Source organism: Cherax quadricarinatus, unplaced genomic scaffold (genome assembly GCF_038502225.1).
Source record: "Cherax quadricarinatus isolate ZL_2023a unplaced genomic scaffold, ASM3850222v1 Contig7, whole genome shotgun sequence".
In the NCBI taxonomy this organism is placed as follows: Eukaryota; Metazoa; Arthropoda; class Malacostraca; order Decapoda; family Parastacidae; genus Cherax; species Cherax quadricarinatus.
In genome coordinates, this window is record NW_027195033.1 from 56,215 (window position 1) to 71,867 (window position 15,653).

General features: G+C 44.3%; 1 protein-coding gene across 6 annotated transcripts in view; it reads left to right on the forward strand.

The window, feature by feature from the left end:
- The window catches only part of LOC128700964 (peptidyl-glycine alpha-amidating monooxygenase B), a 111,816-nt gene that overhangs the window by 45,425 nt on the left and 50,738 nt on the right, over nucleotides 1-15,653 (forward strand). For 5 of the 6 annotated variants that reach the window (XR_011391001.1, XR_011391002.1, XM_053794476.2 and 2 more), the window contains exons 8-12: nucleotides 5,197-5,390; nucleotides 5,994-6,078; nucleotides 8,783-8,893; nucleotides 12,560-12,724; nucleotides 12,970-13,204. Coding sequence is in view for 4 of the 6 variants with exons in the window: in XM_053794476.2 (XP_053650451.1) it covers nucleotides 5,197-5,390; nucleotides 5,994-6,078; nucleotides 8,783-8,893; nucleotides 12,560-12,724; nucleotides 12,970-13,204 (790 nt within the window). In the remaining 2 variants the exon portion in view is untranslated. The remainder of the gene's footprint in view (nucleotides 1-5,196; nucleotides 5,391-5,993; nucleotides 6,079-8,782; nucleotides 8,894-12,559; nucleotides 12,725-12,969; nucleotides 13,205-15,653) is intronic. The other variant, XM_070079719.1, reaches the window with a different exon arrangement.

Below are 15,653 nucleotides of genomic sequence, written 5' to 3' on the forward strand. Positions count from 1 at the left end.
GGCCCTGAATCTGCACTATGAGGATAGACTGAGGCCCTGAATCTGCACTATGAGGATAGACTGAGGCCCTGAATCTGCACTATGAGGATAGACTGAGGCCCTGAATCTGCACTATGAGGATAGACTGAGGCCCTGAATCTGCACTATGAGGATAGACTGAGGCCCTGAATCTGCACTATGAGGATAGACTGAGGCCCTGAATCTGCACTATGAGGATAGACTGAGGCCCTGAATCTGCACTATGAGGATAGACTGAGGCCCTGAATCTGCACTATGAGGATAGACTGAGGCCCTGAATCTGCACTATGAGGATAGACTGAGGCCCTGAATCTGCACTATGAGGATAGACTGAGGCCCTGAATCTGCACTATGAGGATAGACTGAGGCCCTGAATCTGCACTATGAGGATAGACTGAGGCCCTGAATCTGCACTATGAGGATAGACTGAGGCCCTGAATCTGCACTATGAGGATAGACTGAGGCCCTGAATCTGCACTATGAGGATAGACTGAGGCCCTGAATCTGCACTATGAGGATAGACTGAGGCCCTGAATCTGCACTATGAGGATAGACTGAGGCCCTGAATCTGCACTATGAGGATAGACTGAGGCCCTGAATCTGCACTATGAGGATAGACTGAGGCCCTGAATCTGCACTAAGAGGATAGACTGAGGCCCTGAATCTGCACTATGAGGATAGACTGAGGCCCTGAATCTGCACTATGAGGATAGACTGAGGCCCTGAATCTGCACTCTATAGAAAGGCGTAGAATTAGGTGGGATATGATTGAGGTGTATAAATGGTTAGCAGGAATTAATAAAGGGGATGTAAATAGTTGTGAGTGTGGGGGAAGTTCGTGAGGCAGTAGGTAAAATGAAAGGGGGTAAGGCAGCCGGGATTGATGGGATAAAAATAGAAATGTTAAAAGCAGGTGGGGATATAGTTTTGGAGTGGTTGGTGCAATTATTTAATAAATGTATGGAAGAGGGTAAGGTACCTAGGGATTGGCAGAGAGCATGCATAGTTCCTTTGTATAAAGGCAAAGGGGATAAAAGAGAGTGCAAAAATTATAGGGGGATAAGTCTGTTGAGTATACCTGGTAAAGTGTATGGTAGAGTTATTATTGAAAGAATTAAGAGTAAGACAGAGAATAGGATAGCAGATGAACAAGGAGGCTTTAGGAAAGGTAGGGGGTGTGTGGACCAGGTGTTTACAGTGAAACATATAAGTGAACAGTATTTAGATAAGGCTAAAGAGGTCTTTGTGGCATTTATGGATTTGGAAAAGGCATATGACAGGGTGGATAGGGGGGCAATGTGGCAGATGTTGCAAGTGTATGGTGTAGGAGGTAGGTTAATGAAAGCAGTGAAGAGTTTTTACGAGGATAGTGAGGCTCAAGTTAGAGTATGTAGGAAAGAGGGAAATTTTTTCCCAGTAAAAGTAGGCCTTAGACAAGGATGTGTGATGTCACCGTGGTTGTTTAATATATTTATAGATGGGGTTGTAAGAGAAGTAAATGCGAGGGTCTTGGCAAGAGGCGTGGAGTTAAAAGATAAAGAATCACACACAAAGTGGGAGTTGTCACAGCTGCTCTTTGCCGATGACACTGTGCTCTTGGGAGATTCTGAAGAGAAGTTGCAGAGATTGGTGGATGAATTTGGTAGGGTGTGCAAAAGAAGAAAATTAAAGGTGAATACAGGAAAGAGTAAGGTTATGAGGATAACAAAAAGATTAGGTGATGAAAGATTGAATATCAGATTGGAGGGAGAGAGTATGGAGGAGGTGAATGTATTCAGATATTTGGGAGTGGACGTGTCAGCGGATGGGTCTATGAAAGATGAGGTGAATCATAGAATTGATGAGGGGAAAAGAGTGAGTGGTGCACTTAGGAGTCTGTGGAGACAAAGAACTTTGTCCTTGGAGGCAAAGAGGGGAATGTATGAGAGTATAGTTTTACCAACGCTCTTATATGGGTGTGAAGCATGGGTGATGAATGTTGCAGCGAGGAGAAGGCTGGAGGCAGTGGAGATGTCATGTCTGAGGGCAATGTTTTTTTTTATTTATTATCACACCGGCCGATTCCCACCAAGGCAGGGTGGCCCGAAAAAGAAAAACTTTCACCATCATTCACTCCATCACTGTCTTGCCAGAAGGGTGCTTTACACTACAGTTTTTAAACTGCAACATTAACACCCCTCCTTCAGAGTGCAGGCACTGTACTTCCCATCTCCAGGACTCAAGTCCGGCCTGCCGGTTTCCCTGAATCCCTTCATAAATGTTACTTTGCTCACACTCCAACAGCACGTCAAGTATTAAAAACCATTTGTCTCCATTCACTCCTATCAAACACGCTCACACATGCCTGCTGGAAGTCCAAGCCCCTCGCACACAAAACCTCCTTTACCCCCTCCCTCCAACCCTTCCTAGGCCGACCCCTACCCCGCCTTCCTTCCACTACAGACTGATACACTCTTGAAGTCATTCTGTTTCGCTCCATTCTCTCTACATGTCCGAACCACCTCAACAACCCTTCCTCAGCCCTCTGGACAACAGTTTTGGTAATCCCGCACCTCCTCCTAACTTCCAAACTACGAATTCTCTGCATTATATTCACACCACACATTGCCCTCAGGCATGACATCTCCACTGCCTCCAGCCTTCTCCTCGCTGCAACATTCATCACCCACGCTTCACACCCATATAAGAGCGTTGGTAAAACTATACTCTCATACATTCCCCTCTTTGCCTCCAAGGACAAAGTTCTTTGTCTCCACAGACTCCTAAGTGCACCACTCACTCTTTTTCCCTCATCAATTCTATGATTCACCTCATCTTTCATAGACCCATCCGCTGACACGTCCACTCCCAAATATCTGAATACGTTCACCTCCTCCATACTCTCTCCCTCCAATCTGATATTCAATCTTTCATCACCTAATCTTTTTGTTATCCTCATAACCTTACTCTTTCCTGTATTCACCTTTAATTTTCTTCTTTTGCACACCCTACCAAATTCATCCACCAATCTCTGCAACTTCTCTTCAATGTGTGGTGTGAATATAATGCAGAGAATTCGTAGTTTGGAAGTTAGGAGGAGGTGCGGGATTACCAAAACTGTTGTCCAGAGTGCTGAGGAAGGGTTGTTGAGGTGGTTCGGACATGTAGAGAGAATGCAGCGAAACAGAATGACTTCAAGAGTGTATCAGTCTGTAGTGGAAGGAAGGCGGGGTAGGGGTCAGCCTAGGAAAGGTTAGAGAGAGGGGGTAAAGGAGGTTTTGTGTGCGAGGGGCTTGGACTTCCAGCAGGTATGCGTGAGCGTGTTTGATAGGAGTGAATGGAGACAAATGGTTTTTAATACTTGACATGCTGTTGGAGTGTGAGCAAAGTAACATTTATGAAGGGGTTCAGGGAAACCGGCAGGCCGGACTTGAGTCCTGGAGATGGGAAGTACAGTGCCTGCACTCTGAAGGAGGGGTGTTAATGTTGCAGTTTAAAAACTGTAGTGTAAAGCACCCTTCTGGCAAGACAGTGATGGAGTGAATGATGGTGAAAGTTTTTCTTTTTCGGGCCACCCTGCCTTGGTGGGAATCGGCCAGTGTGATAATAAAAAAAAAAATGTAAATAGTGTGCTAAAAATATCTAGCCTAGACAGGACTCGCAGCAATGGTTTTAAGTTGGAAAAATTCAGATTCAGGAAGGATATAGGAAAGTACTGGTTTGGTAATAGAGTTGTGGATGAGTGGAACAAACTCCCAAGTACAGTTATAGAAGCTAAGATGTGCAGTTTTAAAAACAGGTTGGATAAATACATGAGTGGGTGTGAATTGGACCTGACTAGCTTGTGCTACTAGGGCAGATGCTGTCTGCCTCCCTGAAGTGAATGTGACAGATCTAACTAGGTTAAAGCATTGGCTTAAGCTGGTGGGAGAATTGGACCTGCCTCACATGGGCCAGTAAGCCTGCTGCAGTGTTCCTTCTTTCTTATGTTCTTAGACTCTTAAGAACTGCCACCATCACTGCTGTACTTTGATGCCATTATTTAGCAAAATTAAGGATTTAAGGGCTGCAGTGAACTCTGGATACTGAAACCACGGATACCAAATCCATGTATATGGGGGCTCTGCTACAGATTATATAAATCAGTGAGTGGTTGGATTTGAATGGACGTGTAAAGTACAGGTTAGAAACGCTGTAGAGGCTTTAACCCTGGGTACCTTAACCCTGGGTACCTTAACCCTGGATACCTTAACCCTGGATACCTTTAACCCTGGGAACCTTTAACCCTGGGTACCTTTAACCCTGGGTACCTTTAACCCTGGGTACCTTTAACCCTGGGTACCTTTAACCCTGAGTACCTTTAACCCTGGGTACCTTTAACCCTGGGTACCTTTAACCCTGGGTACCTTTAAGGATATTTTTGAGAAATTTTTTGAGTTAGAGTGGTCGCATTTGAGAGGATCCTGACAAGTATAGGCCAGTAGACCTACCTGGAGGTTGTTCCAGGGGTCATCACCCCTGCAGCCCATTCCTTGACCAGACTTCTTGGTGGATCAGGGCCTCATCAACCAGGCTACCGCAGTGTCATAATAATAATAATAATATTAATAATAATTTATTTGCACAATACAATGTTCATACATAGATGAGTGACATTTACGCAGGCATTCGGAAAACCCATAGTTATGCAGAGCATTTCAGACAAACATATAAGCAATTAGTTAATACCACTACAGTGGTATTAACTAATTACTTATATATAAGGGCATTATGGATATATAAAAAACGAGTTTAGGACTTACAAGGAGAACAAATAAACGGATAATTATTATTATGGTTCTTGACGTGTTTATGGTTGAGATATTGCTTAGCATATTAACACATTTTTTAACAAATTAATCATGTTTAATTGTTTTTAGGATTACCGATAACGAGAGTAAGTAAACACAGGAGGGCCTCGACCTATGATGGGGTTACATTCCTAAGAACCCATCGTAAGTTGAAAACGTAAGTTGAACCATCATAAGTTGAGCCACCACAAGTTGAACCACCGTAAGTCGAATCACCATAAGTCGAACCATCGTAACCTGAACCACCGTAAGTTGAGGACATACGTATTTATGGTTGAGCGATTTACTTACCATTTAAAAAAAAAAGATTTGCACATTCTCACGTTTGCTGTGTGTTTATCCCGGCCAGGCAGCACGGCCGGTGACGAGATGTGCAACCTGTACCTCATGTACTACACCGACCGTGACCAGGGGTCAGAGACGGGAGGCTGCGGCTACGAGAACTTTCCCGTCATCACTCACAACCTTCCGGCGGACAGCGACGTTCCACTGCCGCCCAATCCGCTGCTGGAGGAGCATGCTCAAGGCGAAAATACACAGAAGGTGAGTCAGTGATTGGTGCAAGCAATTGAGGATGTAAGAACGCATAACAGAATGCTTTGAGTTTACACTATATTTTGCACCAAAATATTAACCAATTGACCTTAATGACCCTCATGTAGTAGATAAACTTTAAAACCCATTAACCAACCAACCAGTCTTAATGACCCTGGTGTAGTAGATAGACTTTAAACCCCATTAACCAACCAACCAGTCTTAATGACCCTGGTGTAGTAGATAGACTTTAAACCCCATTAACCAACCAACCAGTCTTAATGACCCTGGTGTAGTAGATAGACTTTAAACCCCATTAACCAACCAACCAGTCTTAATGACCCTGGTGTAGTAGATAGACTTTAAACCCCATTAACCAACCAACCAGTCTTAATGACCCTGGTGTAGTAGATAGACTTTAAACCTCATTAACCAACCAACCAGTCTTAATGACCCTGGTGTAGTAGATAGACTTTAAACCCCATTAACCAACCAACCAGTCTTAATGACCCTGGTGTAGTAGATAGACTTTAAACCCCATTAACCAACCAATCTATTTTACAGCACTGCATAACAATACACCTAGTAGAATACAAGCATTGTATTTTCCAGGAGACAGCCTACACCTACAATGCTGTAGAAGACAGTTCCGTTGAGTTAGAGAAGAAAGGTCACTCGCGCAAGGACCCCCAGCCAGGTACAGTATTTGTCTTGTCCCAGCCAGGTACAGTATTTGTCTTGTCCCAGCCAGGTACAGTACACATCTTGTCCCAGCCAGGTACAGTACACATCTTGTCCCAGCCAGGTACAGTACACATCTTGTCCCAGCCAGGTACAGTACACATCTTGTCCCAGCCAGGTACAGTACACATCTTGTCCCAGCCAGGTACAGTACACATCTTGTCCCAGCCAGGTACAGTACACATCTTGTCCCAGCCAGGTACAGTACACATCTTGTCCCAGCCAGGTACAGTACGCATCTTGTCCCATCCAGGTACAGTACACATCTTGTCCCAGCCAGGTACAGTACACATCTTGTCCCAGCCAGGTACAGTACGCATCTTGTCCCAGCCAGGTACAGTACACATCTTGTCCCAGCCAGGTACAGTACACATCTTGTCCCAGCCAGGTACAGTACGCATCTTGTCCCAGCCAGGTACAGTACACATCCTGTCCCAGCCAGGTACAGTACACATCTTGTCCCAGCCAGGTACAGTACACATCTTGTCCCAGCCAGGTACAGTACACATCTTGTTCCAGCCAGGTACAGTACACATCTTGTCTGTCAGGTACAGTATTTGTCTTGTCCCAGCCAGGTACAGTATGCATCTTGTCCCAGCCAGGTACAGTACACATCTTGTCTGTCAGGTACAGTATTTGTCTTGTCCCAGCCAGGTACAGTATGCATCTTGTCCCAGCCAGGTACAGTACACATCTTGTCCCAGCCAGGTACAGTACACATCTTGTCCCAGCCAGGTACAGTACACATCTTGTCCCAGCCAGGTACAGTACACCTCTTGTCTGTAAGGTACAGTATTTGTCTTGTCCCAGCCAGGTACAGTACACATCTTGTCCCAGCCAGGTACAGTACACATCTTGTCCCAGCCAGGTACAGTACACATCTTGTCCCAGCCAGGTACAGTATGCATCTTGTCCCAGCCAGGTACAGTACACATCTTGTCCCAGCCAGGTACAGTATGCATCTTGTCCCAGCCAGGTACAGTACACATCTTGTCCCAGCCAGGTACAGTACACATCTTGTTCCAGCCAGGTACAGTACACCTCTTGTCTGTCAGGTACAGTATTTGTCTTGTCCCAGCCAGGTACAGTACACATCTTGTCCCAGCCAGGTACAGTATGCATCTTGTCCCAGCCAGGTACAGTACACATCTTGTCCCAGCCAGGTACAGTACGCATCTTGTCCCAGCCAGGTACAGTATGCATCTTGTCCCAGCCAGGTACAGTACAAATCTTGTCCCAGCCAGGTACAGTACACATCTTATCTGTCAGGTACAGTATTTGTCTTGTCCCAGCCAGGTACAGTACACATCTTGTCCCAGCCAGGTACAGTACACATCTTGTCCCAGCCAGGTACAGTACGCATCTTGCCCCAGCCAGGTACAGTACACATCTTGTCCCAGCCAGGTACAGTATGCATCTTGTCCCAGCCAGGTACAGTACACATCTTGTCCCAGCCAGGTACAGTACACATCTTGTCCCAGCCAGGTACAGTACACATCTTGTCCCAGCCAGGTACAGTACACATCTTGTCCCAGCCAGGTACAGTACACATCTTGTCCCAGCCAGGTACAGTATGCATCTTGTCCCAGCCAGGTACAGTACACATCTTGTCCCAGCCAGGTACAGTATGCATCTTGTCCCAGCCAGGTACAGTACACATCTTGTCCCAGCCAGGTACAGTACACATCTTGTCCCAGCCAGGTACAGTACACATCTTGTCCCAGCCAGGTACAGTACACATCTTGTCCCAGCCAGGTACAGTATGCATCTTGTCCCAGCCAGGTACAGTACACATCTTGTCCCAGCCAGGTACAGTACGCATCTTGTCTCAGCCAGGTACAGTACACGTCTTGTCCCAGCCAGGTACAGTACGCATCTTGTCCCAGCCAGGTACAGTACGCATCTTGTCCCAGCCAGGTACAGTACAAATCTTGTCCCAGCTAGGTACAGTACACATCTTGTCCCAGCTAGGTACAGTACAAATCTTGTCCCAGCCAGGTACAGCACAAATCTTGTCCCAGCCAGGTACAGTACACATCTTGTCCCAGCCAGGTACAGTACGCATCTTGTCCCAGCCAGGTACAGTACACATCTTGTCCCAGCCAGGTACAGTACAAATCTTGTCCCAGCCAGGTACAGTACACATCTTGTCCCAGCCAGGTACAGTACACATCTTGTCCCAGCCAGGTACAGTACGCATCTTGTCTCAGCCAGGTACAGTACACGTCTTGTCCCAATCATATACAGTACATGTCTTGTCTCCGTATCTTGTTGTCTGGATCCCATGTGTGTCTGGTGACGCAGCTGCAGAGTGAATAATGGTGAATGTTTTTTCTTTGTGTCACCCTGACTTGGCGGGACATGACATTTAAGATAATAATAGTAATAATAATATAAATTATAATAAAAATATAAATAAAATATAATTATAATCATTATAATAACAAATATATATTATGATTACTATTATTAGTGTATAATTATTATAATACATGTATAATTATTATAAGTATTATAATTGTAATAGTAATAATAATTATAATATTAGTTTAATAATAATTCAAAATAACCCCTCAAAAAATAGGTTAAAACACTCAATGCATCATTTCGGTAATCTCCGATGTTTACGTTTTTTCTGGCACAAACGGCTCCCCTGGCAGGTTATGGCTACACGAACTACGATGACGCAGACTACAGCTTCCGTCAGCAGGTGGGCACAGCAGACGATGGCTGGGGTTCGCAGGTTATTGGCGACTTCGGAGGTTACAGAGGTGTGGGGGGTTAAGGGGGGCTAGTCGAGGCTTGTATTTGGCTTCTGTTTGGTTACCTTATGGTTTCTATTTGGTATCCATATGGTTTTTGTTTGGTTCCACTTGGCTTCCATTTGGTCTCTGTTTGACTTCTGTTTGGTATCTGGCTCCCGTTTGGTATCCGTTTGCTTTCCATTTGTTTTTGGTTTAGTTTCCTTTTGGTTTCTGTTTAGTTCCATTTGGCTTCCATTTGCCTTCTGTGTGGCTGTTTGTTGAGCTTAGTCGTTGATGTGCATGGTAGTTTAGGCTGAACGAAGATTATCATCGTATTGATGGTTGACTATGCAGGCAGTTGATGAATAAGACGTGTATGCAACAAAAGTGTTGCACACGTCTTATACATCAACCAGTGTGTATTATACACCACTAATAATGTGATAAATAACTCTTGTCTTTTTTGCATTCAGTTTATTGATGTTGGCCTTTTTTTATGGCATGTTTTCGAGCCTTTACATTAATGACCCCTTTTTCGTTTGCTAAATTTTTTAGAATTTTGTTTATTTCTCGCACATTTTCTGTACGTACGTAGTGTAGTGCATGCTCCACTGTCGCCATACGTAAAACACAAAAAAAACAGGCACAGCAACTCCTCGACTTACGAACAGGTTGAGAAACTTCTGTATTGTGTATAATATTTTTTTTTCCAACGAGTCGGCCATCTCCCACCGAGGCAGGGTGACCCACCGAGGCAGGGTGACCCACCGAGGCAGGGTGACCCAAAAAGAAAGAAAATCCCCAAAAAGAAAATACTTTCATCATCATTCAACACTTTCACCTCACTCACACATAATCACTGTTTTTGCAGAGGTGCTCAGATACAACAGTTTAGAAGCATATACATGTATAAAGATATATAACATATCCCTCCAAACTGTCAATATCCCAGATCCCTCCTTTAAAATGCTGGTTTCCCTGAACCCCTTCATAAATGTTACTTTGTTTACACTTCAACAGCATGTGAGGTTCTAAAAATCATTTGTCTCCATTCGCTCCTATCTAACACACTCACGCATGCTTACTGGAAGTCCAAGCCCCTCGCACACAAAACCTTGAACCTTTCCTAGGCTGACCTCTACCCCGCCATCCATCCACTAAAGATTTATACACTCTCGAAGTCATTCTACAAGTACCATCTAACTTACGACCTGCTCGACATATGACCACTCATACTTATGACCTGCTCAACATATGACCACTCATACTTATGATCATACGTCTGGCAGCATATACATTAGTAAAATATTTAGTAAACAGTAACATATGAGACTACGTAGGCACTTTATATAGCAAAGGTTTGACTTTATGCCCTACCCAGTATGTCAGCAATTTTCTAAGGTTCCACTTGTGTCCATTTTGATTTACGACCGGTTGGTCAGAACCAAGCTTGGTCATAAGTCAGATGGTACTTGTATTTTCTTCCATCCTCTCAACATGTCTGAACCATCTCAACAATCTCTCCTCAGCCCTCTGGATAATAGTTATGGTAATCCCGCACCTCCTCCTAATTTCCAAACTACGAATTCTCTGCATTATATTCACACCACACATTGCTCTCAGACATGACATCTCCACTGCCTCCAGCCTTCTCCTCATTGCAACATTCATCACCCATGCTTCACACCCATACAAGAGTGTTGGTACAACTATACTCTCATACATTCCCCTCTTCGCTTCCACGGACAAAGTTCTTTGTCTCCACAGACTCCTCACTGCATCAATCACCTTTTTCCCCTCATCAATTCTGTGATTCACCTCATCTTTCATAGACCCATCCGCTGACACGTCCACTCCTAAATATCTGAATAGATTCAAATATCCAAACTTTTGTCACCTAATCTTTTTGTTATCCTCATAACCTTACTCTTTCTTATATTCACTTTTAATTTCCATCTTTCACATCCCCTACCAAATTCATCCACCAACCTCTGTAATTTCAGAATCTGCCAAAAGCACAGTGTCATCAGCAAAGAGCAACTGTGACAACTATCATTTTGTGTTATATAGATTCTTTATCTTTTACATAGATTCTTTTTTTTTATGTTTGTATGTAGAATAAAGTTGCAATACTGTGGCTGGAACAACACACGAATAACATTCACACGAGAGACTCAAACTTATGACAATGTTTGGGTCATTTTCATTTGCATCATTGACTAGTTACACTAGGTGTTTAATTTGGTCTATCTTAAGTGTTTATTGTACTAAATCATAGGTGTTTTTTTTTGGCTCATCCTAGGTGTTTATTGTACTAAATCATAGGTTTTTTTTTTGGTTCATCCTAGGTGTTTATTGTACTAAATCATAGGTGTTTTTTTTTGGTTCATCCTAGGTGTTTATTGTACTAAATCATAGGTGTTTTTTTTTGGTTCATCCTAGGTGTTTATTGTACTAAATCATAGGTGTTTTTTTTGGTTCATCCTAGGTGTTTATTGTACTAAATCATAGGTGTTTTTTGGTTCATCCTAGGTGTTTATTGTACTAAATCATAGGTGTTTTTTGGTTCATCCTAGGTGTTTATTGTACTAAATCATAGGTTTTTTTTTGGCTCATCTTAGGTGTTTGTTGTACTAAATCATAGGTGTTTTTTTTGGCTCATCCTAGGTGTTTGTTGTACTAAATCATAGGTGTTTTTTTTGGCTCATCCTAGGTGTTTGCATGCTATATTAAGCACTCTCGAGTGTCATGTTGATTGCATTCCTGACTGCACAACTTTACATAGATGTTTGCAATAAAATACCGCCATAAATTTTATTAACTGTACTGAATTACCCAGAGAAATTTGATGTCACGTAATATGAAATTCTTGTAATGTAATGGGGGGACTGTAATGGGGGAGGCTGTAATGAGGGACACTGTAATGGGGGAGGTTGTAATCGGGAAACTGTTGTACACATGCGGTAAGTAACACCAATAAGAATTAGGCACACATGCAACATCTGGGTATCTTTATTTGTAGACGTTTTGCCATCCAGTGGCTTTATCAATACAAGGACATAATGTGAAGACTTTAGAACTACATACAAAAGATGAGGTAATCAGTCCCTCAGTCTTGGAGTTGGTGAAGAACACCGTAGTCTTGAAGAATCCGAGGCACTGGCAGGAAGATTGGCGCTTACATACTGGCATCAGACGAGGGACGCGCAGCAGACGATGGCATTGTCACTGGATGTGACAAGTGTCTAATCGATGTAATAAGATCACAGTAAACAGGTGATATCACAATATGCAGGACAACCACTATGAAAACACATGCAGGACAACCACTGTGAAAACACATGCAGGACAACCACTGTGAAAACACATGCAGAACAACCACTGTGAAAAATTAGTGAAATTCTAAGCGCTTTTGTGATCTATCACATTATCAAGGAACTGTTCCTTGATAATGTGATCTATCACATTATCAAGGAACTGTTCCTTGATAATGTGATAAATCATGAAAGCACTTGGAATTTCACTAATTTTTCCCAGTGGTTGTTCTGCATGTGTTTATTTTTTCATCTTGTTGGTACAGCTTTATATAATGCTGTGCACAGAGCTTTATGAAGCTCTGTACAGAGCCACATATTGTTTCAAGAAAATTTCATTGTCTTCCAGTCGTTATTTCACCAGTTCTTCTTTTTCTAGATAACAGATACCAGGTGAAGCCGGCCACTTTCAGCACCTACGACGATGGCAGCAGCAACTTGCCGCAGTCGCCGCAGGTTCCTCAGGGTCGCCAGATGAATCATGACACCCTAGAGCCTGTCTTGAGCCAAGCTCCGAAAGACAACAAGCCGCCGAAGCAGTCAGGTACAAGCCTGATCACTCTTTTGTACAGTGCGATTTTTTCTAAATTTGGTACAAGAAATTCTCAACTTAAACACGTTGGGGAACTATATTGTGAATAATAATGATGTACACGATACAGTAAATTCTCAACATGTAAGTCAAGGACTTACTGTACATATATCAAATGTTAACTATATAACCCTTTGTTAATTCCAGTCTATTGTTGAATACAAAATATTAACCTCATTGGCTCTCCTCAATTCCAGCGTATCGCTTGATACGAAACTGGGGCCAGAAGGAGGTGAGGTACGGCCAGGTGGTGGCGGTGGGTATCGACACACACGGCGATGTGCTGGTCTTCCACCGGGGGGAACGCTCCTGGGACGGCTCCACCTTCATAGGCAACAACCTGAGGGACAAGGTCAACCCCATCACCCAACATACACTGCTGCTCCTCAGCAAGGATGCTGGCAGCATCCTACACAAGTGGGGAGATAACTTGTGAGTCTGCACTAAATATTACATTCCTCTTTTATGGCAATATAACACATGTATGTCAACATAATATGTATGGCAATATTTTTTTTTTTTTTTTATGAACCGACCATTTTTCTTTTTAAATTTAGTAATGTATACAGGAGAAGGGGTTACAAGCATAGCTTACAGAGGAAGAATTCTGTTCCACTTCCCCATGGAGATAAGAGGAAATAAACAAGAACAAGAACTAGTAAGAAAAAGAAGAAAACCCCGAGGAGTGTGTATATATAGAGTGGACCCCGGTTTACGATATTATTTCATTCCAGAAGTATGTCCAGGTGCCAGTACTGAACGAATTTGTTCCCATAAGGAATATTGTGAATTAGATTAGTCCATTTCAGACCCCCAAACATACACGTACAAACGCACTTACATAATTGGTTGCATTGGGAGGTGATCATAAAGCGGGGGTCCACTGTATATGCTTGTACATGCATGTGTGACCTCAGTGTAAGTAAAAATAACAAAACATACCTGTTATCGCAAGTGTGTAAACAAAATGTATAGTAACATAACATATATAGCCACTAACCTTGTACACGAAGCCCCACGTGTACACGTCTCCCTCAACATTCACGAGGGTTAGGGCATCAAGAGCCTCGCGAATGTTGAAAAATCGTGAATGTTTGGTACCCCAATATATTGTAGGGAAATGTAATACAATACTGCTTCCTTAACTTGTTGAACCATGAACAATCATAAAAATACATGAAAACGTCGTAAATTGTACTAAATACATATGTTATGCCTTAATAACATGTATGTTCTTAAATACCACTGCCTCAACCACTGCCAGTCCCTACTACCCTCCCTCCGACCCCCACAACTGGCAGCCAGCCCTCCCTCCGACCCCCACAACTGGCAGCCAGCCCTCCCTCCGACCCCCACAACTGGCAGCCAGCCCTCCCTCCGACCCCCACAACTGGCAGCCAGCCCTCCCTCCGACCCCCACAACTGGCAGCCAGCCCTCCCTCCACTGTGTGGTGAGTGTTTTGTTTGTTTATTATTTGCTATTAAACTACAGTATAAATAATGTAAACCCATCCATGACTGCATATTGGAATGGCTATTCGGACAGGTATTGGACGGTGACATCATGTGTTTACTCTTGAACACAGCAAAGAATCAAACATTTGTGCTACTGCTAATAATAATAATAATACGATATAATTGAAGAAGGAAATTGTACAAAAATACGAGGGTTGAAGCAGTGGTGGAGGAAGTGGTTGACGCAGCGTCAATGTGACTTTGTTTATGCTGGAGTGAACATTAGTCTCCGTGCTCTTCCAAACATTTAACAATAATTTATTGTGTTTGGTGCTTGTAGATTGAGTGTGACTGGAGTGGTTGAGGCAGTGGTAGAGGCAGTGGTAGAGGCAGTGGTAGAGGCAGTGATAGAGGCAGTGGTAGAGGAAGTGGTAGAGGCAGTGGCAGAGGCAGTGATAGAGGCAGTGGGTGAGGCAGTGGTAGAGGCAGAGGCAGTGGTAGAGGCAGTGGCAGAGGCAGTGGTAGAGGCAGTGGCAGAGGCAGTGGTAGAGGCAGTGGCAGAGGCAGTGATAGAGGCAGTGGGTGAGGCAGTGGTAGAGGCAGTGGTAGAGGCAGTGGTAGATGCAGTGGTAGAGGCAGTGGTAGAGGCAGTGGTAGAGGCAGTGATAGAGGCAGTGGTAGAGGCAGTGGTAGAGGCAGTGGCAGAGGCAGTGGTAGAGGCAGTGATAGAGGCAGTGATAGAGGCAGTGGGTGAGGCAGTGGTAGAGGCAGTGGCAGAGGCAGTGATAGAGGCAGTGGTAGAGGCAGTGGTAGAGGCAGTGGTAGAGGCAGTGGTAGAGGCAGTGGTAGAGGCAGTGATAGAAACAGTGGTAGAGGCAGTGGTAGAGGCAGTGGCAGAGGCAGTGGTAGAGGCAGTGATAGAGGCAGTGGTAGAGGCAGTGGTAGAGGCAGTGGCAGAGGCAGTGGCAGAGGCAGTGATAGAGGCAGTGGTAGAGGCAGTGGTAGAGGCAGTGGTAGAGGCAGTGGTAGAGGCAGTGGTAGAGGCAGTGGTAGAGGCAGTGGTAGAGGCAGTGATAGAGGCAGTGGTAGAGGCAGTGGTAGAGGCAGTGATAGAGGCAGTGGTAGAGGCAGTGGTAGAGGCAGTGGTAGAGGCAGTGGTAGAGGCAGTGGTAGAGGCAGTGGTACAGGCAGTGGGTGAGACAGTGGTAGAGGCAGTGGTAGAGACAGTGGGTGAGGCAGTGGTAGAGGCAGTGGTAGAGGCAGTGGTAGAGGCAGTGGGTGAGGCAGTGGTAGAGGCAGTGGTAGAGGCAGTGGTAGAGGCAGTGGTAGAGGCAGTGGCAGAGGCAGTGGTAGAGGCAGTGATAGAGGCAGTGATAGAGGCAGTGGTAGAGGCAGTGGCAGAGGCAGTGGGTGAGGCAGTGGTAGA